The following is a 20,979-nucleotide window of genomic DNA, read 5'->3' as shown; positions in this document are numbered from 1 at the left end:
TTTTCTAGCCATAGCATACCCATTTTGGTTTGTTTCTCACAGCACTTCATTTATTCTGGAGATGGCCTTCCTTTTTGTACAGCATCTTTACCATCCTTTGAGCCTTAGAGGCAGGAGAGAGGGCAGACCTGCTCTTTCTTAATGCAAGAAAGCTGTGTGTTTTCTCTCAGCTTTCTAACTTGAAAAACAATGCCTTGTGTTTCTGGTGAGAAACATTCCCATGGCTGGAAAATAGCCAGTGAGGTCTTGAGAGAGGGAATAAGTATGTGCTCGTCTTTGCCAGTGCCTTGCAAGAGCAGACAGAGATCTCTGAATGGTACCAGGCATTTGTTAGGCATTAGCAGGACTCCATTCATCTTCCTCTCACACACATCCGCAGCACATGGATGTAATAAAGATAGCTCGCAGGCATAAACGGTCTCACATTAATAATGCAAAGAGAGAAAGGACTACATATTTAACGTGCGTGTTTACTGGTGGGGGAAGGAGAGTCAGAGTCGGATGATCTGGTTGGGAAGGATTTGTGTTAAGAGAGAGCGTGTGAGGGATGAGGTTTGTGTCAACAGGTTGGGGTGTCCCCTTCTGATCACAGGGTCCTTGTAACTTGACTAATGGAGAGTTATTTGGAGTTTAAGGAGTAGTTAATTCAAGCAAACATAGGTGATCGGGCAACAACTGCATCTTCTGCAATGATCCCTGAGGTGCTGGCCAAGATGGAGATGTCTCATAGACATCCACATTGACTTAGGTGAGTCCAGCCAATGTCTCAGTCCTGACACCAGCTTCTGCTGTGCTCCAAGCACAGAACTTAATTTTGTCTTAGATAACACACTTAGTGGTATTTCGTTGGATTCTGAGCTGGGAAACGTAGGTTCTGTGTGACTTCAAGACCCCAAAACAGGGGATTGTTTCCTTCTAGCTTTACTTGTTGGGAGCTCAATGCCATGCTTTAATGAAATTGGCTGCAAACAACTTCAAAAACCATTTACCCAATGAAGTAGCTCTGTGACAAGGCAGAGAGATTAAAGACAACAATTTAGAACACACACAAAAAAAAGAGATGGTTGCAAACATCACTGTACCAAATTCCCTAGCATAACTCAAAGGAAGGCTTCAATATTTGCCTGACAAGAAGCCTAAACCATTCCAGTCTTAGGTCAGAGAGTGGGAAGGAGAGAAATAAACTGTGAATGTGTGTGAAAATAAAACAACACATAACTCTCTGACAGCAGCTGGTCTCTGAACTGGAGCCATGTGCCTCAGCACACCCACCCACCGTGCCCCTGCTTTTGCTGATAAGGTTCCAGCCAACTCAAAACCTCTGTGTATGGTATGAGACACTGTGTTGGGATCAATGGCACACTGTCCCTTCCCATTCATAAAGCAGAGTTAAGATAAGCAATGAGTTGATACATGTCAGTGCTTGCTGTCCTCTGCATGAGTTACAAGTTTTGCCCATGTTTTGGCACTTGTGATTAATGTCCCTCACTTCCTATACCCACACCCCATTTCTTGTCACTTGTGATTAGTATCTCTCACTTCCTATACACACATCCATGTACAATGTGGATTCCCCATTCCTGGAGGTGTTCAGGGCCAGGTTGGGTTGGGCAGCCTGATCTGGTGGGTGGAAACCAGCCCACCGCAGGAGTTGGAACTGAATGATCTTTAAGGTCCCTTCCAACCTAAGCCATTCCATGAGTTTATGGTTCTGTTATCTACATATATTTGCATCCATATATCCATAAATATAAAAATATGCATGTTTCTCCCCTGCAGCATGTGCATGCTGCATGCATGGCTATTATACAAACCACAACTATGATAGTGTACAGTTTGCAGTCTGTTCTGCTCTTGCTTCCTATATAACTACTGATCTTTTCCAACACCTTCCCTTTTCCATGGTTTCCTGTAATCCCCACCATGGGGCTGTTTCAAAAGTTAACTGTCATTGTACTGCTCTCATTCTAAACTTTCCATGAGAAAACTAATTTTCATGGTCAAGTCAGAGGACGTGGGCAGCTGTTGCTCAGGTGGGCCACTGTGGGTAGCTTTCTCCAAATCCAGTGTATTTCCTCTTTTCCACACTGTTATATGACTTTTCTCCGGGCTCATTGGTCTCAGATAGAGTATCATAGAATTATAAAATCCTGTATGCTTCAAGATTTTCAAGAATATCAAGTCCAGCCAACAACCTGACCTACAGAGTCCTAACACTAAACCATCTCTCTTAATGCCTCATCCACATGCCTCTTAAATATCTCTGTGAATGGGAACTCCACCACCTCTTTGAAAAGCCTGTTCCAATGACTGACCACTCCTCCAAGAAGAAATTCCTCCTAATGTCTAGCCTAAACTTTGCCCATCCCTACATTGGCCCTGATGCTGGAAGCCCTTCCAGCCAGCAAGGGTGGAGGCTCGAGAATGCTGGCCCCACAGCATTGTAAAGCTTGCACCCTGTGAGGACCCCCTTTGGAGAAGGGAGCTCCAGCTCCCCACGCCTGCAAGAGCATCCTCAAAGTCAGCCAACACTGATCCATATCTGTTCATCAAACAGCAAAAGCAGTGCCTCTATGGAACAGCAAACCCTGGCCAATGTTAATTACAACAAATCTGGGTATGGGGTAGCACAAATAAAGCACTGTTCCCAAGGCAGGTTGAGCCTTCAGGCAGGACAGCCCGCCCTGACCCCTCTCAGAACGATCATCTTGAACTGCAAAGCCCAAATTTACCAGGAGGAACATTTCTGAATGTGCTCCGAAGCACCAACAACAATCAAACAATAGAAGACCAAAGCTGTGTGAGTAATTGATTATTTTCGGTTTGCTTGCTGAACTGGAAAGGCAAAGAAAATATGTTTCATGTTGACACAAAGTGATTCTGCTTTCCCTTCTGCAAAAGGAAGAATTAAAGAATGGCTTTGCATGTAACTGAGACAGCTTTTGACCTGCAATGAAATGTTGAGATTTTTTTTTTCAGATTCCTTTAAAAAAATCAAGACATTCATGCAAATGAAAGAAAAAATGAAAGATAATTTGTTTTGAAATACTCCAAACCATATAATCTTTTTGAATGATGCACATACTAAACTCAGAGTAAGCTCATAGGTGGCTTTGGCTGCCAGGAAACTGCTTTTCAGCAAAACAGATGCCTCAGATGGAGGTTTCCAACGGTTCTGCACAGAGCAGCTTGGAGTTGCTCTGGATTTGCAGAACTTCTTGCCATCAAATGTGGCCTATTGTGTCACTGCCTGGCACCAGCTGGAGTAACATCATGCACCATACAGCCCATCCTGCTCTGTGTTACCTCTTTGTATATCTCTGCTGGGACAGACCTGGGGGATTCCTGCATCTATGTTTACTTACACAGAGCCCTTCTGCATCGCCCTGAGCTTTCTGCTGGTGTTATTTGACATTATCATTTGCTCCCCGCTGGTTGTTACTGCCATACGCCATCACACTTTCTCAAGTACTGATTACTAGAAACAACTCTTTCCAGCATCAATTACCTCCAAAGATCATCACAGAACCTCTGACTAGTTACAATGACTGCATGTTATCATATAATTACTGCTGGCACCAATTAATGCTCTAAATTACCACACAGCCTCTGACCAGTGCTGATTCCCATACATCCCCACACAGGTCCCACCAGCAGTTGTTTCTGCACACCATGGCATAAACCCCTATTAGTTCTGACTGCTAGCAGTGCAGACAATTGCTATCACATGGCACCCTCCTCATCCACTGGGCATGCATTTAGTACAAAGAAATCACAGCTTACCCTCTCCACACTGCGTCTCCTCAGTGATCCATATGGTATTTTGAACAAAAGTCTTCGGGTCCTACCCGGAGTCACGGCAGTCTGTACTACCATAGTGCAGAGCTAACTCGTGTGTGTGTGTGTGTGTGTGTGTGTGTAGTAAGAGAGGAGGGTAGTTCACTGCACACACACGAGGCTTCCTTTGAAATAACTTACAGGCTCATCGAGATTTCCCAAATATCAAATAGCTGAGTGGGTTTTCACATCAGACTGTATGAGTCAAAATGTGGTTTGTTTGAAAGAAAAGCGGGGGGAGGAGGGGGGAAAAAAAAAGGAAAGGAAAGCCCAAGTCTCGTAACCTTAACAACATGCTTCGAGCAGCGTATCTTTAGCTTCCTTCTGTTTCTTGGTGTGGTTTGCTCAGCAGGATTGCTGTGCCACAGAGGTGGAAGAATTAAGCTCCTGGGGAGAATGTTCCAAAAATGTCAAGCTTGCTTCTTGTTGCTACAGATGGTAACCAGGTCAGTTGTCTCATCAAAGCTCTATCAGACTTATTGTACATTTTGTCATGTGACTGCAGACCCCTCTGGTTTGCTGTACAGTAGATCACATGTTCACCTTAAAAAGAATATCTGGTGTATCACCATCTGGTGCCGAGATTAATGTTAAATCCTACGTTCAGATATTCCTCTCTCTGGGAGGTTGGAAAGCACAGGCACAGAGCTGTTGGGCTTTCACAGAGCCTCTGGGCTGCTCAGTTAAACACAGACACTCAGGGGTTAAGGCTGCGTGCTGGGTATGGTACAGTACAGCACATGCGTAAAGTGCAAGGAGCACACAGTGCCACTCACATTCCCTCTGTACACATCCATGTCATTGAAACCTGCTTGGTGCTATCTACAACTTGTATGTGTGCTTAGAGAAATAACTGCATTAGGATTATCTGTAACTGGAGCTGTCTAGCTAGGAGACCAAATTCTGCTGAGCTGTGGAGCCAATCCCTTCCTCCGTGTATTGTTCTCATTTTAATACAAAACTAAAAATACTTTGTTTTGATTGAGGTCCAAAAGCAAGGATGAAGGTGTTGTGGACATGACATTAAAGCAACTGTTTAGAATAGAGAAGAGGAACTCTGTATCTGCTCAACATATGCACATACATTAAAACCAGCCAAGGAAAGAAACCGGCGGCTTGATGTGGGAAACTCTAAATATTAAAACAATCAGCCTTTGTTCATAATTAGTTCCATATGGCTCTTGCCAAAGAGAATGAGGGGGACAGGAAAAGATGGAAATATCTTAGGCATGACTGACTTATATAGATTCTTTCTAAGGAATAGGTGCAGAGTTACAGTCTCCGCTTCTTGCAGTTTTTAAATGAGCATTAACTCCCCTGCTATCTCACAGACTGTTTAAGAATGAGGTACTTGACATTTCTCAGCTGGCCACAGGAGCTCTCGCTGGTACCAGCAGAGCCAGTGGGGATCTACTGGTATCTTGGGGAATTGCTCACACCAGACCCCCAGACCCTTTCCCAGAAGGGTTGTATTCCTGTAAGCAGGGCCTCCTGCAGGTTTGGTGAGGCACTGACACAGGGAGATGGTGGAGTCAAGGTGTTCAAGATGGAGGTGTTCAAGAAAAGGATGGATGTGGCACTGAGGAACATGGTTAGTGGGCATGGTGGGGATGGGTTGATAGCTGGACTGGGTAATCTCAGTGGTCTTTTCCAACCTTAATGATTCTATCGTTCTATGTTTCAACTCCTAGAAAGACCAGCTTTATATGTAGATCTTTATCCGCAGGAGGACATGAATCTTCACCAGGGTCTATGATACTGGGACAAGAAGCAGGCAATCTCGTTGTATCAGTATGAGGCAGCATTTGGACACATTTTCTTCACGAGGGAGTCGTTTGCACAATCTACATATTCTTTCTGTAGGTTTTTAGGTCTTGTAAATGAAATGAAAATCTGCATATTGCTCAAGGCAGATGAATAGTAATATGAATATTCATCTTTGCAGGAAACTTCTGGTGCACTTGAGAAGTAGGAGCCTATCCATATGTATGACATTGGAGTCAGCTCCAACAAGATCTCTGCATGATATACCATGGGCCTGACCTCTCCCTCACCTCCTGTATTGCATTCTAGGCAAAATCCTATGGGTATCCTCCATGTAAATACTAAAAACTGGAGACATGGAACCACTGTGACACTTTCTCTTTCTTCTGTGTCATTCCTCACTTCCCAGTTGACATAAATGTAGAAGCAGGAAGTCAAACTAGAGTCATCAAATCTGTGGAAAACATTTGGAAGCATGAGTTTTGGTGTTGTTTTTAAAATTGTTCAAGGTACATTTACAGGCAGGTAGACAGAGTAGTCTACTATGATTAGATTGGTAGATTTCCTACAGGACAGGTAGTGTAGAATTATCTCTGAAGACAGCATTTCATGGGGATATAGCATAATTGGAAGATACTATTTTGGGGAATGTAGTCTTGACTAAATGTTCTCCTTAGAGCCATGTAAACTAATGGCACTCAATGGACTACTTGTGGTCTCTGCTGCTGATAGGATGCAGTTATTTTTTTGCCTCAGCTTTTCAGATCCAAGTACCAAAGCAATGTGAAGGTGGTGCAGTTGTATTTTTATAGTATGAATCTGGAAATGCGCTATTTGCCCCAAAATGCAACATGAGGACATCGGGAAAAGGGAAGACCCAGAGCTGCTACACAGATGGCTGGGATAATGATGGATGACCAGCTGGGTGGAGGGATTCAAACCTCCATATTGCACGGCATCCTGAAAGAAGTTCATTCCCTAAGTTCCTGATGGAATTTGTTTACAAGAGAAAGAGTTGATTCTAGATGAGAGGCTGGAAGTGAACGCACGCATAGTGTGACCAAAAGGCCAGGAGCTGGGTATGACCTAAGGTACTAAATTATTTTCTGTGCTCACTGTTTCAAGAGAGGCAGTTTAGGTGTTTGTGGCACATATAGGCATGCCCAAGGGTGCTTCAACTCATCCAGTACTGTTTTCCTCTGCCCAAATCCTGCCTCTCTTGTTGGCTGCGGGAGCAGATTGAGGTGACCAGATTCATCACTGAGGCTCCATTCAGCTGTGTTTGTCTGCAGAGACAATCTCTGAACAGCATAGTAGGAAATAAAAGCCAAATTATTGCAAGGAAACATCCTGGCCTTGTCACCACAGACCCTCAACAGAGGCATGCTATATTTACTAACTGCTGAAAGACGAAACTCTTTTAAGCAGTGGATGTTTTTCAGTACTAATTGCATGCTGCCAGGAACAGTGGTTTGTGGTAACAATGCATCAGAGGAAACTACATTCCAAAAGATTGCTATTTAGACTAGATTCTTTTTTCTCTTTCAATAAAAAGGATAGAAAAATCATTTACTGATGCAAAGTGTGTCTTACATTTGCAACAGAAGAGTCAAGTTCCAGTGTCGACCCAGCAAGATTGGCAAGTGGAGATCAGTGGCATCAGTCGCACAGACTGAAGTGCATCATGCTGTATCTATCAGATCTATCAACTAGACACTGCTTTGTAAACCTGAAAAGTCATTCAGTACAGAAATACCCCCTTTGGAGCTGCACTCTGTGAAGACACAAATATGGCAACAGAATAAGAGGAGAACACTGATAACTGCAGCTTCTGACAATATTTTCTATCCTGGATGATATCCGTGGCTTCTATCCATAGCAAAGCCAAATTTTTCCCTGGAGTCCCTGTAAGGAAACTGCTTGTATCTGAGCTCTTTAGCAGCTCCTATTAATCTTGGTGGAATTTCTTCTCACTGTAAGAAATCCTCCGGAGCTTATATGTTGGGGCATAACAAAGATTTGCAAGACAATGACAACAGAATAATGCTTTGAGGGTTTCAGTAACTTATGTTTTATTGCACCCAGAATCAGACTGTAAAGGAAATGCCCACTTTGAGAGTGAAAGATAAGCACTGCTTGCCATTGCAAACCCAGCTTGTCTTAAAATTAAAACAAAACATAATACAGAAAAAACGGTCACACATTGTTTCAGAGAAAGATATCATGATATATACACCACTCTACTCTGGGAAAAAATGTGGAAAAACACAGCCGGTGCGTTCCCTTCCTGTATCAACTTTTTCCATCAGAGTTGGCAATAATTCAGCAGCCTGTTAAGGTGAGAGGGGCAGCCTGTGGTCCCCAGCCACTGAAAGCCATGGATTTCCTCTGCATGCAGCAAGCCTTCATCACAGCCGGTGGGCACAAAGTCCTTCACACCTCCCCATGCCTGTGGACAAGAAGTGCTGCAGCATGGCACACGTGGGTTCATGAACTCATGACTCAGAGAAGTTCATTTCTGATATATATTACAGCCATAGGATTGTTAAGATTGGAAAACTTCTAAGATCAACTCGTCCAACTTTCTACCTACCACCAATATTGCCCACTAACCATGTCCTTCAGTGCCCATCTACATGTTTCTTGAATGCCTCCAGGGAAGGTGACTTCACCACCTTCCTGGGCAGCCTGTGCCAATACCTCACCACTCTTTCTGAGAAGTATTATGTAAAATCTGACCTGAACCTTTCCTGGTGCAATTTGAAGCCATTATTTTACTGTTACCCGGGAGCACAGGCCAACTCCCACCTCATCACAACATCTTTTCAGGCGGTTGCAGAGAGCAGTAACGTCTCCTCTGAGCCTCTTCTTCTCCATACTGAACAACCCCAGTTCCCTCAGCTGTTCCCCATCAGACTTGTGCTCCATATCCCTCACAGCTTTGTTGCCCTTCTCCAGACACGCTCCAGGGCCTCAATGTCTTTTTTGTAGTGAAGGCACCCAAAACTGAGCACAGTACTGAGGTGCGGCCTCACCAGTGCCAAGTACAGAGGGAATGGACTTTATATATCCGTGGAGCCTCAGGAGTAATCACATCTGGGAGCTCACTGATTACATGCCCTTGAGAAAATGATTTGGGCTGTCAGGTTGGAGACTGCTTTGACAAGTGTCAGAGAGCAGAACACATCTCCAAACAGAGCACTATGTTTAAACCTGCTTGAAAGAGGCTGAGGTGGGCATGTCTTTTAGCGAAAGCTGAAGCCCAGATGTGGACACTCCATAAAATGTCTTCAGGAAAGGGGTAAGGCAATCTGCACCCCTTCTCTTCTCCTACTGCTTCTGAAGCTGCCTCCGTCCCACCTCCTACTCTCCTTCCCATGTCCTACACGTGGTCCTTACTAGGGAAAATATTCTAGCCTCTGCATCCAGAAGGATGGGCTGCTGGCAAAGCCTGGCCAGAAGAACAGCAGCAGAGGGCAAATGAGGCCTCAGCTCGATGGAAGGACATTTCCCCTGAGTTTTGGTGTGCCGGTAGGTCGATTCTTTTCCCACATAACTCAGAGAGAAAGTAATTAATTAGGGAGGGAACTTGCCTGACCCCACTGCCCTTGAGACACGCCCCTGTAAACATCACCAATGGACTGGAGAGGCCGCCTCTGACTTCCAGGGCTTATATAAACAAGAAAAGAGAGATTTGGCAACAGCACCACGTTCCCACATCTTGCATGTGTAGCAGAGGCTGAATGAGATGTGTAGGACAGCAGTCATGCACTCAGCTGGTATATGACTGTAATATTTCTGTAAGGGATCTGGGATCTTGCAAATCCTGGTGACTAGAGGGGAACGGGTGTATACTCAGTGCATTCTCATTACCAAGTCCTAAAATGTTAGCGAGTTATTCTTGTGTAGTACTCAGTAATGCTAATTTGCTCCAGTTCCTGAAGAAATTAAGGTTTGCTCAGAGCGGCATGGAAGGTACTCAGCCTTGAGCTAATGTAAGCCTTAAACAGGATATGCCACATCTGGACTATGTCAAACACGGTGAAGATAAATGCCTCTTTGTGCTGTGTAATTTTCTCTCTTTTCAAACTTTATCTTTGTTACACTGTTTTGATTAATCTTAATATACTGCAGGAAAGTGGATGTAAAGGAAGGAGAGAGAGTTATGGTGCCTTTAATACAGAAAGCCACATTGGTAGCAGAGAGGCCATCAAATCCCTTAAGAAAGGAGGGAAATAGAAGACTTCTGAGAGACATTTGGATATTTTTAAGCCTTCTCAGAGCAGGTAAGCAGCCTCTCAGCCAAATTTTCTTTGTAGCTGTATGGAATATAGATGATTTTTCTCTAAGTGAGGACAAAACTGCATTTGCAGAAAACTGAAGGAGGAACAGATAACACTGGCAACATACAAAAAGAATTTGTTACGTTCCGAGCTGTGTAGATCTGTGTGAACAGATGAAGAAATGTGATAAGTTTGTTTGGCTTTCTGGATCTTCTGCCTCTGCAATTCTTATCAGCTTTCAATGGAAATATCTTAGAAATATCTTCAACTCTTCTCCGCCTACCAGGTTGCATCAACACCCTGCCTCATTTGTAAGGAACATCTGGAGCGGCATTTACCTCCTCTAACTTTGGCAGTCTTCATGTGAGCTTGTCATCTGCACTTCTTTTGTCATCAGTGTAAAGAAATGGGTACCTGCAGGGTTTGAAGCACCAAGCCTACTCTAGCTGCCTACATGAGTGAGGGTGGATGATATCTAAAAGTGTGAATGTGTTCTCACTGGCTATAAAATATGCTTGACAAACGGCCACTCTTGGTCTGTTTCTCCCAGTTATTAGATGTAGTGTTGTATTTATTTACTGTGCCTTTACTTGTTGGTATTCCCACACTTTTACTCCCAGCTCATCATTCTCTATTTCTGCATTTCTCAGTGTAGGCAAGGAAGTCTGGACTTCTTCACAAAGCAATTCTGTTCCAAAAAGACTTTCTGAGGGCCAACAGCCTGACCCCACTCACATAAGAGAGGTTCTGTGATTCTGTGATTCTGTTAGGAGCTATCTGTAGTTGACTGCACTGTGCACAGGGCTGCAGCACAACACTGTGGCTGTTCTGCTCCAGAACTCTTCATGGCAGCTGTACATTCAGGTCCCTCCATTAGGTTCAAAAAATTTGTCTACAAATTCATAAAATAGCATATGAATCCAAAGATACCACTTCTGGGCCAAGAAACCCCTGAGTGCAGATAACTGGTAGTGGGAAGATAATATTTGCCCTGTTATTCCATTCTTCCATAGGCACCTGATGTTGGCTGCCCAACACAATGCTGGAATGGTGATTTGTTGGAAAGACCTGTTATGATCATTTTTATGTTCTCATTTTCAGAAGCGTCTCTCTAAACAAAACCTGAGGAATAGTTACCTAATGGGATCTCTTCCATCTCATACTGCTGAGAATCCTCAACTGTGAGTGTAGGTTAGGGTACCTGATTCTACTTCTACTCACTCTACTGGCAATATTCAGGCTTTATAACTCCTGCAAGTCATATGCTGAGTATAAACTAGAGGATTCTGCTTTTTCTAGAGAGAAATACCTATTATGTTGCAGAGGGTGAGTTTAGCATACTCAGGTTTTCTTTATTCGTGATTTGTGACTGCTCCAAGTACAGACTTCCTTCTTGCTCCTTGATTAGCAAGTTCTAGCAGCCTAGCAAAGTCACACAATTTATTACTGCTATAGAGGTTAATGGATCACTTTACATGTTGATAATGTCTTATTATTGCCTTGGATATTAAAATGAATGTAGCTCAGACACCAGGACTCGGTAGTAACATCAAGCATGTTTATTTGATTACAGCAAGGATGAAAAATGCAGTGTGCAGAGTGCACTTGGTGGTTGAAACAAATTCATCACAACCACTTATTACACCCAACCATCTTTTTTACACCCTGCAAATTACCCTTCTTTTCCACACATTGCCTCTATTGACCATGAGAATGGCTATTGTTTATCAGTATTGATGGTGTGAGAAAAAAACAAGGTTAATGGTGTGATTGCTGCAAGAATGGACCAGTAATAACACCTATCTATACTAGAGAGTGCCAGAAGTAGATGCAAAGGTACACCTCACCCTTGGCACTGAAGATCTCCATCCTAAACATTCGTAGTCTGGATTATTCAGCTTCTGTGTTGAAGTACTATAGACAGAATGGAATAAATCACCGTGTTGGAATTACAGAAGTTAGATTTCTACTCTTTTTCATCTGGGATGGTGCTGCTCAATTTTTTCATATCCTTTTTGTCTATTTCCCTGTCTGCAAAATGATGAGGAAAAGAGTTGTATCATATTGCAGCTGCTTTTCTTGCTGCTTCTCTATTGTTACTGAAAATCAGGTTACTTCAATGTTCCTCCATTGACAGTTCAGCTTCAGGGGCTGCAATATGTGGGCATCATTTCAAATCCTTATAGGAACAAGGTGGCCTGGTCTGCCTGGGAGTGCCAAGGTGTTCATGGAGCCCTGCCTCCTTGTGCCACCATTTGGTCAAGGGAGCTGACCTCATTTTGAAGTCTCAAAGGTTGGAGTTCGATGCCTGCACCTTCAAAGACTCATCTTTAGTTTGGTCTGGGCACAAGAGTTTGAGTCAGACCTTATTTCCTGTTCATAACTAGCTGGCAGAAGAATGAGCCAAAGTACGTGCAGCATCCCAGGTATTTTCCTCTGACGTTCTCTGACTAAGTTATGATATTACAAACAGAAATTAAGTTTCACGTCCTTGTTATTTTGCTGCTAAGTCTGCCAGGACTTGGCAGAAGGGAGAAGAGCAGCTGTTTCTCAGGGTGATGAAGGAGGCTGGGGCATCACTAATCTGTTGTTTTCTTTCAGCCTTGACTGCAACATTCACCCAAAGCAAAGTAAGCACAGCCCAACCACATGTAAGGAAGTCCTCATGAATGTCACTTATCAAATAGGCTCCTGAATATTTAAGCACACACATTTATGTATATGTATGTATTTGTACATATGTGTATTTACTGGGGGGGTTGTGGGGGAAGGAGGTGGCTATAAGAAAGAAGGGGACAAATTCTCTAGCAGGATCTGTTGTGATAGGATAAAGGAAAGTGGTTCCAAACCAGGGGAGAATTGGATTGGAGATAAGGAAGAAGTTTTTTACAAGGGTGGTGAGGCACTGGAACAGGTTACCTACAGATGTGGTGGATGCTGATCTGTAGGTGTCCGTGTCTGTTGCAGGCCTGAAGGTTCTGCTATGTCTGTCCCCATATGGCCTCCCTGCTTTAGCCCCATCTCCCTGCCTGGGTTTGCAGAGACAGCCAAGTCCCGCCTCACTCAGCAGTTTGGTGGCAGCCCACTGGTGATGACAGCTAATTAAGAAATGTCATGTCAGAGACTTCTCTTTTATCTTGTCTCATAGAGACCAGAAAAGCTCTCCAACACTTTTTGATAATGGGGGAAAGGAAGCATTAGTGCAGCAACAGCAGCTTTTCTGATAGCAGGCTGACAATGTGGCGAGTACAGGATGTCCTGGAAGGATGTGGCAGCTCATGCCATGGGAATGCAAATCTTTACTCAAACTCACACACATACATAAGGCTGAATTCACTCCAGATGAATCCTTGCAGGACCAATTAACTAAAATCCTTATCAAGTGAAAAACTGGCCAAACTCTACAGTCTTCAGTCAATATTCCTGCTGTAGACAAATGGTATCAAGGTAGGTTAGCTTAAGCTGAGAAAGGATTTTTTCTTTAGAAACAAATGGTTATTTCTCATTTGTTGTCTACTATAGCCTTTCTCTCTTCACTTTGATACAGTGGGCTTGCTGGTTTGTACAAGATGTTAAAGCAAGTGCTTACTGGTCTGGGAGTAGATTACTGGTCCTGCAGTCCAACATCCATTAAAAATAGGTTTCTTCCAAGGAAAAAAAAGACAAGACAAGTCTCCACAGACCACTGATTCCCACTTTTATAAATAATTGCTTGGTTTGGAGTAATGGAAGGCATCAGAGACTTGGAAAGAGGAACATTACAGTGATAGATCGCTCATTCAGCAATAAACCTAACATAGACGAAGATGCATTGGCTGGAACAACTTTTGAGATCATTCCCAGGAGAGTCCTGTCACCTGGCAGCTTACCTGCCTATAACCTGTGCAGCCCTGTTAGTCTGGCCCCATTCTCCTAACCCAAATATCAGTCTTACTGGTAATGACAAAATGCTTGGTAATGGGTTAACAACCTCCAACAAACCTGGCAACTAGAATGATCTATAACAGACAGAGCTCTGTATTTTGCCCTTCCTTCATACCGAGTTGTAGATATTATTGTTAGCATCATTCAGTGGGCAGGTGGTTTAAGATCAAACATCGCCACAAGGCAAGGCAATGTATGAGTAAAGCCTGAAAATCATGCCTGACAGAATGATCCCCCATTTGGGATATTATTTCTCACTTATCCAGAACTCTTTCTGCTTTAGTTCTTAGGTAGTAGATAGATTTTAGAAGAATCCAGCCAGTGGAAAACTTGATTGCTCATAAGGGAATAGTTATTTCCTTGATTTGCTGTAGGCTGGATTAGATTCACAGCCCTGATAGAGAGCCCAGATAGGCTATCACTGCTGAATGTTAAGGCATCAGTCTCTACAGTGGAAGAAGAGGGATGAGGAAGCACAGAGCCCACACTGCGGCTCTGTCCCTGCACAATGCTGTACAGACACCCAGCTCTTCCAGAGCCAGCTGGGGGTCTGACACAGCATGGCACTGCACGATGCATGGCACACACATGTCCCTTCATAGGGGACACAGTTTTATCTGTGACTGCAGTGTCCCAGCTGGGGAAGTGTCATTGGGTTTCTGGAATTACACGTTTGAGAGACTAGCTCAAAACTATCTGAGAAAACAGGCATTCATTTCATGGACTGAGGCCACTTGCAGCTGTTAAGAATTTTGGCCATTCAGCATCTAAAGGGAGGCTACTGCAAAGAAGGGGACAGATTCTTCAGCAGGGTAGGACAAAGGGAAATGGTTTCAAACTAAAAGATGGAAGTCTGAGATTGGATATAAGAAAAAAGTTTTTTACCATAAGAGTACTGAAGCACTGGCACAAGTTGCCCAGAGATGATGGATGCCCCATCCATGCACTCAAGGCCAGGCTGGTCTGGGCTCTGAACACCTGATCTAACTGCAGGCATCGCTGTTCGTTTCAGGGGAGTTGGACTAGGTGATCTTTAAAAGTCTCCTTCAAATCATTCTCTGATTTTATCATTTAGCCCATATTTTATTTTGTCCATTGTAAATTACAAGAAAAAACAAAACTAAACTAAAAATCCCCACCAGAAGAAAGACTTTTGCATGGAAGTAAGACATGGACAAAAGAATGGACAAAGACTAGACATAGTTTCAAAACAGTGTGCATGATGGGACATAAAAAAAACAGAGAAGGAATGATTCCCTATGACTTCTTTGGTGGCTCCCAGAAGAGCAGGATGCTTTTCCTGTCCTTCAAACACAACCATATGAATGTAGGAATGTAGCTTTGGCTCACAATGGCCTCAGACAACTCAGACATCCCTGGGTTCCTAAATCCTGGCAGTCTCTCAGATACTGCTTGGAGCGATAAAATCCCTTTAATCACCCACTGTTCAGTGGCACCTGCCCCAAGGAGGAGGGGGCTTTCAGACTCCTCAGCTTCAAGCACCCAGCTTGACAAAGTGATGCCAAGCTACAAATAGCACAAGAGGCCTCATGGTGCCAAGCTTATACTGCAAGCAACTGCAATAGCCCAAAGGAAGTCCTGTTCACTTCCCACACGCAGCAACATTCATAGTGCAGACACTGTACCTTTGCTTGCAACAAGGGTTTACGCCCTAGTTTTCTGTAAACAGGGCTTTTAACTATGTTTTTCTCTAGGGTGCTGGGGAGAGCAGTTGAATGCACAAAGGTAATAGGCTTTAGATATATTCGTATCTTACTGTCCTGAGAGCATTTTAGTATTTCATCCCCAACAAAAAGGCTTCGACAGGACAATCCCCAGGTGTTTCCTCTACCCCCATCTCAGCAACCTGTAGGAAAGGCAATCGGGCACCTTCCAAAAGGCTGTGTAGAGCAGCTTGGATCCCTTTCTCCCACAGCACAGATGGGCACCTTAGTACCAGCACCACAGGCTGCAAAGCTGGCAAGCCCTCCTGCTCTTTGCTTTTGTGGTTGATGCCTGAGATTCCTCATGAGTAGACCTTGAAATCTGAAGCATTTCATTTAAAGGATGACTAAATGAGCTCTTCTGAAAATTCAGAATGTCACTCGCCATCTTATTTTATAATAGATTGAATTCACTAAATGTTTAAATTACCTTGGCATGACCTTTTTTGAAATAGACAAATTTCACGACAAGCCCCTCATTATTGTTTTTCTCCCACGAAACCCCCAAAACTTCCAAAACACAGCTGTCTCCAGCTATGGCAAAGAGCACGAGGCTGTGTTTGAAAAATCAGGAGTCTCTTTTGAAATGTTTAAAAAATCTTAAGGAATGTCAATGATTTCAAAGAAGCAATTCTAAATTAGCAGTACTTTAAAGTGTATGACATAGCCAGGAGGAACAACTTTATGTTTTCAAAACACTTATGCTTGTTCCTTCATCTCTAACTAACCCAAAACTCAAACTACTAAAAGGCTATAACCTCACAGCTATCAAAATCCCCAAGCCAAAGACACTTGATGCTAAGCAATTACACAGCTTAACACTTCTGTCAGTGCACTCCTTTTACTCCTCAAACTGTTCTGACCCAAACTCTCCCCCTTTGCACGTGCTTCACCTACACTGCAGGTGACACACAAAACCAGTGCAAAGCATATCCTGCCCTGAAGTCATGCCGTTCCAGTTTACATGTTGCCATTTGCAGTAGAGGCTTTGCTGTACCACAAGGCTGCTAACGCTGCATCCACTGCTAAGCAGGAGATGTGAAGGAATTAAGCCAATGCAACCCTAGCACACACCATTAACTTTGTATACTGCCTTCTGGATTGCTAGCATCCTGGTTTAAATAGGAAATTGTAGCTTACTTACGAATACATCCATTAGTAGGTGCTCCAGCGTCACTTCAATATCCTCTAATTTAGCTGCTAAAGTCATTGTGAAGTCAGAGAAGAGCCCTCAGGAGTCCCAATCCAAGCTGTGTGCAGCCAAAACTAATTCTTAAGCTGTAGCAAATGAGTTTTGCACACAAAAAGAAAACCTGAGCAATCAAAATACAGCATCTGAGTGCAGATGATGTCTGGACTCGGTGCTGGCTGTTAGTCCTGCTTGCGGGACTGAGGATTATCCCATGTGTGCAAAATGGAAGCAGAAGCTGCAGTGTGTGTGCTGCTTCCCTTTCAGAGCTTCACAGTCAGAAACATGGAGTTATATCTGGGAAACCACAACAGAGGGAGGGAGAGACACACAGAGGGAGAGAGAGGGGAGGAATGGAATAAACCGCTTTTGACGATGACTGATATTTATAGGACTACTTGTTTTTGACTCCAGTCCATTTCTCTGTTCATTTCTGACCTTTCACAAATGGCTCAGCACACTGGAGCGTATTGTAGAGTGGGGGCAGCAGGTCCTGCAGAAGTTGGCTGTGACCAGCACTGGGCCAATTCACACAAGCGCACCATCAATAGCTCTTTGTCAGAGCATATCAGGCTCTGCTCTGTAGCAAGTGACAGGGGAGAGCACAGACGTGTAAAAAACAAGGAAACAAAAGTTGTTTGGATGCTAATTTTTTCTTAAGGGTATTAATAGATTCCCTTACCCATTCCCCAGGGCGTCAGCTACAGTAAGTGCTGGGTGACTGATGGGATTGTGTACAAAGGGGAAAAAACTCACATAATTCTAGAGAGTTGGATCCTGCGGGCTCCCTGGCACCCCTCTGAGATGTCCTCACACTGCTCAGCCCCTCAGCTCTGCAGCATCCCCATAGAGGTAGCCAAGCTCTTCTCAGGGCAAGACTCTTCCTTTTATATATTTATGGAAAGTTTAAAGCACGATCCTAAGTATTTGGTCTTCCTGCACACATCTGCTCCTACTTAAGTCAATGGAGGAGAGGTGACATTGCTGTTTGCTGAGCATTCCTTGGCTGCAGCTCTCATTGTATTTCGTGTAGCAGTAATATATGGATGGATCTGGATCCCACTGAAGCTAAATCCAGTGGGAATATTTCAAGGATTTTCATTAATGATGGCTTATAACCAAATAGAACAGAAACCAAGGCAAAAAAAGGACAAATACTGGAAGACATGGTAAGGTATGAAATGGTACTGAAGTCTCCTAGGATCCTAGGCTGGGCCAGTTTCACCAAACTGCTTTCCATGGTACCGCATTACTCTGCCAAAGTCTTTTATATTTGTTTAATAAGTGCTTGCAGTATGAAATTTCAGAGTGAAATTGTGCATGTGATGTATTCCAGACACCAGGAAAGAAATCCAAACAACCCACAGAAGGCTGCCCTACAGGTTTCAGAAACTGAAGATCAGTATTATTTATAAAGGTGTTAGATGGATGGAGTTGATGGAGCTTAGAGAGACCTCAAGTCATAAATTCTAACTAAATGTCCTTAGAGTTATAGCTGAAATCACATTTTCAAACATCTAGCATCAGCATCTGAACAGTAGCTGCCTTTGATGGCAGAATTTTACTAGACAACAACGTAACAGACCATTTGGGACATGATATGATGGATAGTTCCAATAGCAAGGAAGAGCATGTAATTCATTTTCCGGATGGACCAGCTCTCATCTGCACAACGCCCTGCATCAGATAATAAGTTGGTTGCTCCAGAAATAAACCCAGCACAGGACACGTGCCTGCTGCAGAACAAGACAGTTCATCATGCACATGCCACCCTTTCATTAAAGATTTGACAAAGTGTCTGTGTTCACCAGTCGGAGCAGAGGGGTATTTTAATGAGCATGAAATATGTTGGGAGGATGTTACACTGGAGGTGGTAAAAACTCAGAGAAGTGTTTTCAGAAAGTCACAGAATCATTAAAGTTGGAAAGACCAATAAGGTTATCTGGTCTAACCATCAGCCCATGCCTACCATAGCTCTAACCACGTTACTCAATATGACATCTACTCTTTTCTTGAAAATCTCCAGGGCTGTAGTATGATGATGGGTAAGCTAGCATGCAAGGGGCCATGTGGGTTTTCCTGAAGACAGAGTTTCACAGTGCTCTGCTCTCTGGAGAGTATTTGCAGAAGAAGACCTGACTGCTGGTAAACTTTCATCTCCTCTTACTCATGGAAATTCAGATATCTCAGGAAGCTTCTATAGCTTACACAAGAGCCTGCTGGGTACAAGAACACTTGGCTGTAATTTAGCAGTTTGCTCATCTCTGCTCCACAACAAGCAGTGCTCAAGTGGTGTGAATATGAATTAACAGAGATCCACTAGGACTGAATTATGCATTTATCTGCCCCTAACTGACACTACTGTCTAACCAATCTGATCACAACAAGAACTGTACTGGAACTGCACTGTCCTGGAAGTGAGTGATCACTTCTTCCCTTTACACACCCATCATTGATTGCACAAAGGTTGTGTGTTAACTGCTGAAGCATGAGATTAAATATCTTTTTCTGTGAGATCTCCGTGGGCAATAACTCTGGGTGACCACGTCACTTGTTCCCTTGACTATCCCTGTATCTGTGTTGCGTTGGTCACAGAGATAAACAGGAGACGTCTTCCAGGGTCAGAACACTGTGTGCACATGACAGATTCTTTGATACCAACACAGGCTCATTTTTCCCTTCACAAAGATGTCTTTTAATATTTCAAAGCAATGGAGAAGATAGTGTCAGACACAAGAAAATGGCTTTGGAGGACACATAATGGCTTCCCTGATTGCCAGTCTACAAACGGTTGGCCCTAAAGGCAGCACTGGTGATGACAAAGAGGTAGAAGGGCTTGCAGATTCTCACCCAGATGAAGATTTAAGTGGCCTGGTTTCCACTATCATTTACATTATACAAGTAAATATCAGACAGATGATTCTCTCTGAGATATACCAGCTCTTAAGCTCTTGCACTCTTAATATTCAGCATAGCAATTCTTTTGCTGATGAGTATTAGCTGTCTTTACAGATGGTCAGAAATGTGGAGAGAATGCTGTTGATTGGAAAATGTGTTTTCTGGAAGAAAGTTCTGTGGAATTTCCCAAGTCCTAGACTGCATGGTATGTTGTGACTAAATGTTTCAGATTCAGAATGAAACACAATGAGGCAACATTCTGAACTTTAGAAAATGTGTAGAAGACGAGAAAAAAAGAGCATGATTCCTCGTTGTCATGGATAGCACAAATGAGAACCACAGAACTGGGTCTAAACAGAATGTTTTCACACACAACAAAGATCAGGGACATCTGAGTCTATCCTGCTGACTCTCTTCCAACTCTCAGTTTAACCTGGCTTACCCCAAATGACCTCTCTTATGGAAACAGCCACCAAAATACAATAAACTGAATTTAGCTGAGCTCTCCAGGGATTATTCCTAAACCCTCTGTGCATGTGTGCATGTGTATTGTAGGCACACAAAAATGAGATTGCATGTAATAGTGAGAAGCTCTAACTTGGTCAACTCTTTAATGCAGTAAACCCAAACAGTTTATTAAATAAATCATTATTTCCATCTTTCCTAATGCCTGAGAATTTATTATGTTGGCCTTTGCAAGAATGAGACCTCTTCTATTTAAAGCAGAGTATCCATCTGACAACACACCAGAGTATTTCTGCAGAACAGGATGTTCTTCTACACCCACATTTTTCCCCTCACTTCCTTCCTAGTTTTCTTCTGCCTTTTGGGAATAAGATACCAGAAAAGAGCTGAAAAGTGAAGTGAAGACTTTTGGAATATTTTTTACTGAAATGAGATTTTTCAAAAGTCTTTCAGAATTTTTTCAAAGATGAAATGTTATGCATGGACACACTGGGTCCAAGAATTGTTTTCCTAGGACAATTTCAGGGATGATGTGGGTGGTAATGGTAGGAAGAAGTCACTCTGCTACTGATTACTGAAGGGTTGGCTTGCAGACAGGGGTGCTAACACCAGAGGAGAAATTTTAGTGGGTAAAGCCAAAAACAGACAGGAAAGGGTTAAGAGCAGATCTGAGCTTAATTAGTCCCAGGATGTTGTGCTTGGACTGGCCCAGCTTGCAAAGAATGGAGCTGAGGAGTCTGAGGAGAACAGACAGATTATTTTTACACATGGCAAGAAGTGTGCCTTGGTCATGTAACCCACCAGAGAAGGGACCCAGGATCACCTCCACTGATTTAGCAAGGGCACAATTGTAAATGTGGATTATGAATGTGTATGATAAATATGAGTGAAAACC

The 20,979-nt window shown here is 43.3% G+C and overlaps 1 protein-coding gene and 1 long non-coding RNA gene across 3 annotated transcripts in view; one reads left to right on the top strand and one right to left on the bottom strand.

Annotated features, from left to right (window-relative positions):
- Positions 1-17,059, bottom strand: part of FRMD4A (FERM domain containing 4A) — a 201,057-nt gene extending 183,998 nt beyond the window's left edge. Inside the window, exon 1 of one of the 2 annotated variants that reach the window (XM_010716844.3) lies at positions 16,677-17,059. In XM_010716844.3, coding sequence (XP_010715146.1) covers positions 16,677-16,742 — 66 coding nt within the window. In that variant the 5' untranslated portion in view covers positions 16,743-17,059. The remainder of the gene's footprint in view (positions 1-16,676) is intronic. The other variant, XM_010716644.3, reaches the window with a different exon arrangement.
- LOC104912712 lies at positions 9,321-12,667 on the top strand. The gene is made up of 3 exons (XR_794844.3): positions 9,321-9,642; positions 9,736-9,887; positions 10,171-12,667. It is a non-coding gene; the product is annotated as an uncharacterized LOC104912712 (long non-coding RNA).
- Positions 17,060-20,979: the final 3,920 nt, after the last annotated feature.

Source organism: Meleagris gallopavo, chromosome 1 (genome assembly GCF_000146605.3).
Source record: "Meleagris gallopavo isolate NT-WF06-2002-E0010 breed Aviagen turkey brand Nicholas breeding stock chromosome 1, Turkey_5.1, whole genome shotgun sequence".
NCBI lineage: Eukaryota > Metazoa > Chordata > Aves > Galliformes > Phasianidae > Meleagris > Meleagris gallopavo.
This window is presented reverse-complemented; position numbering and strand designations above follow the sequence as displayed.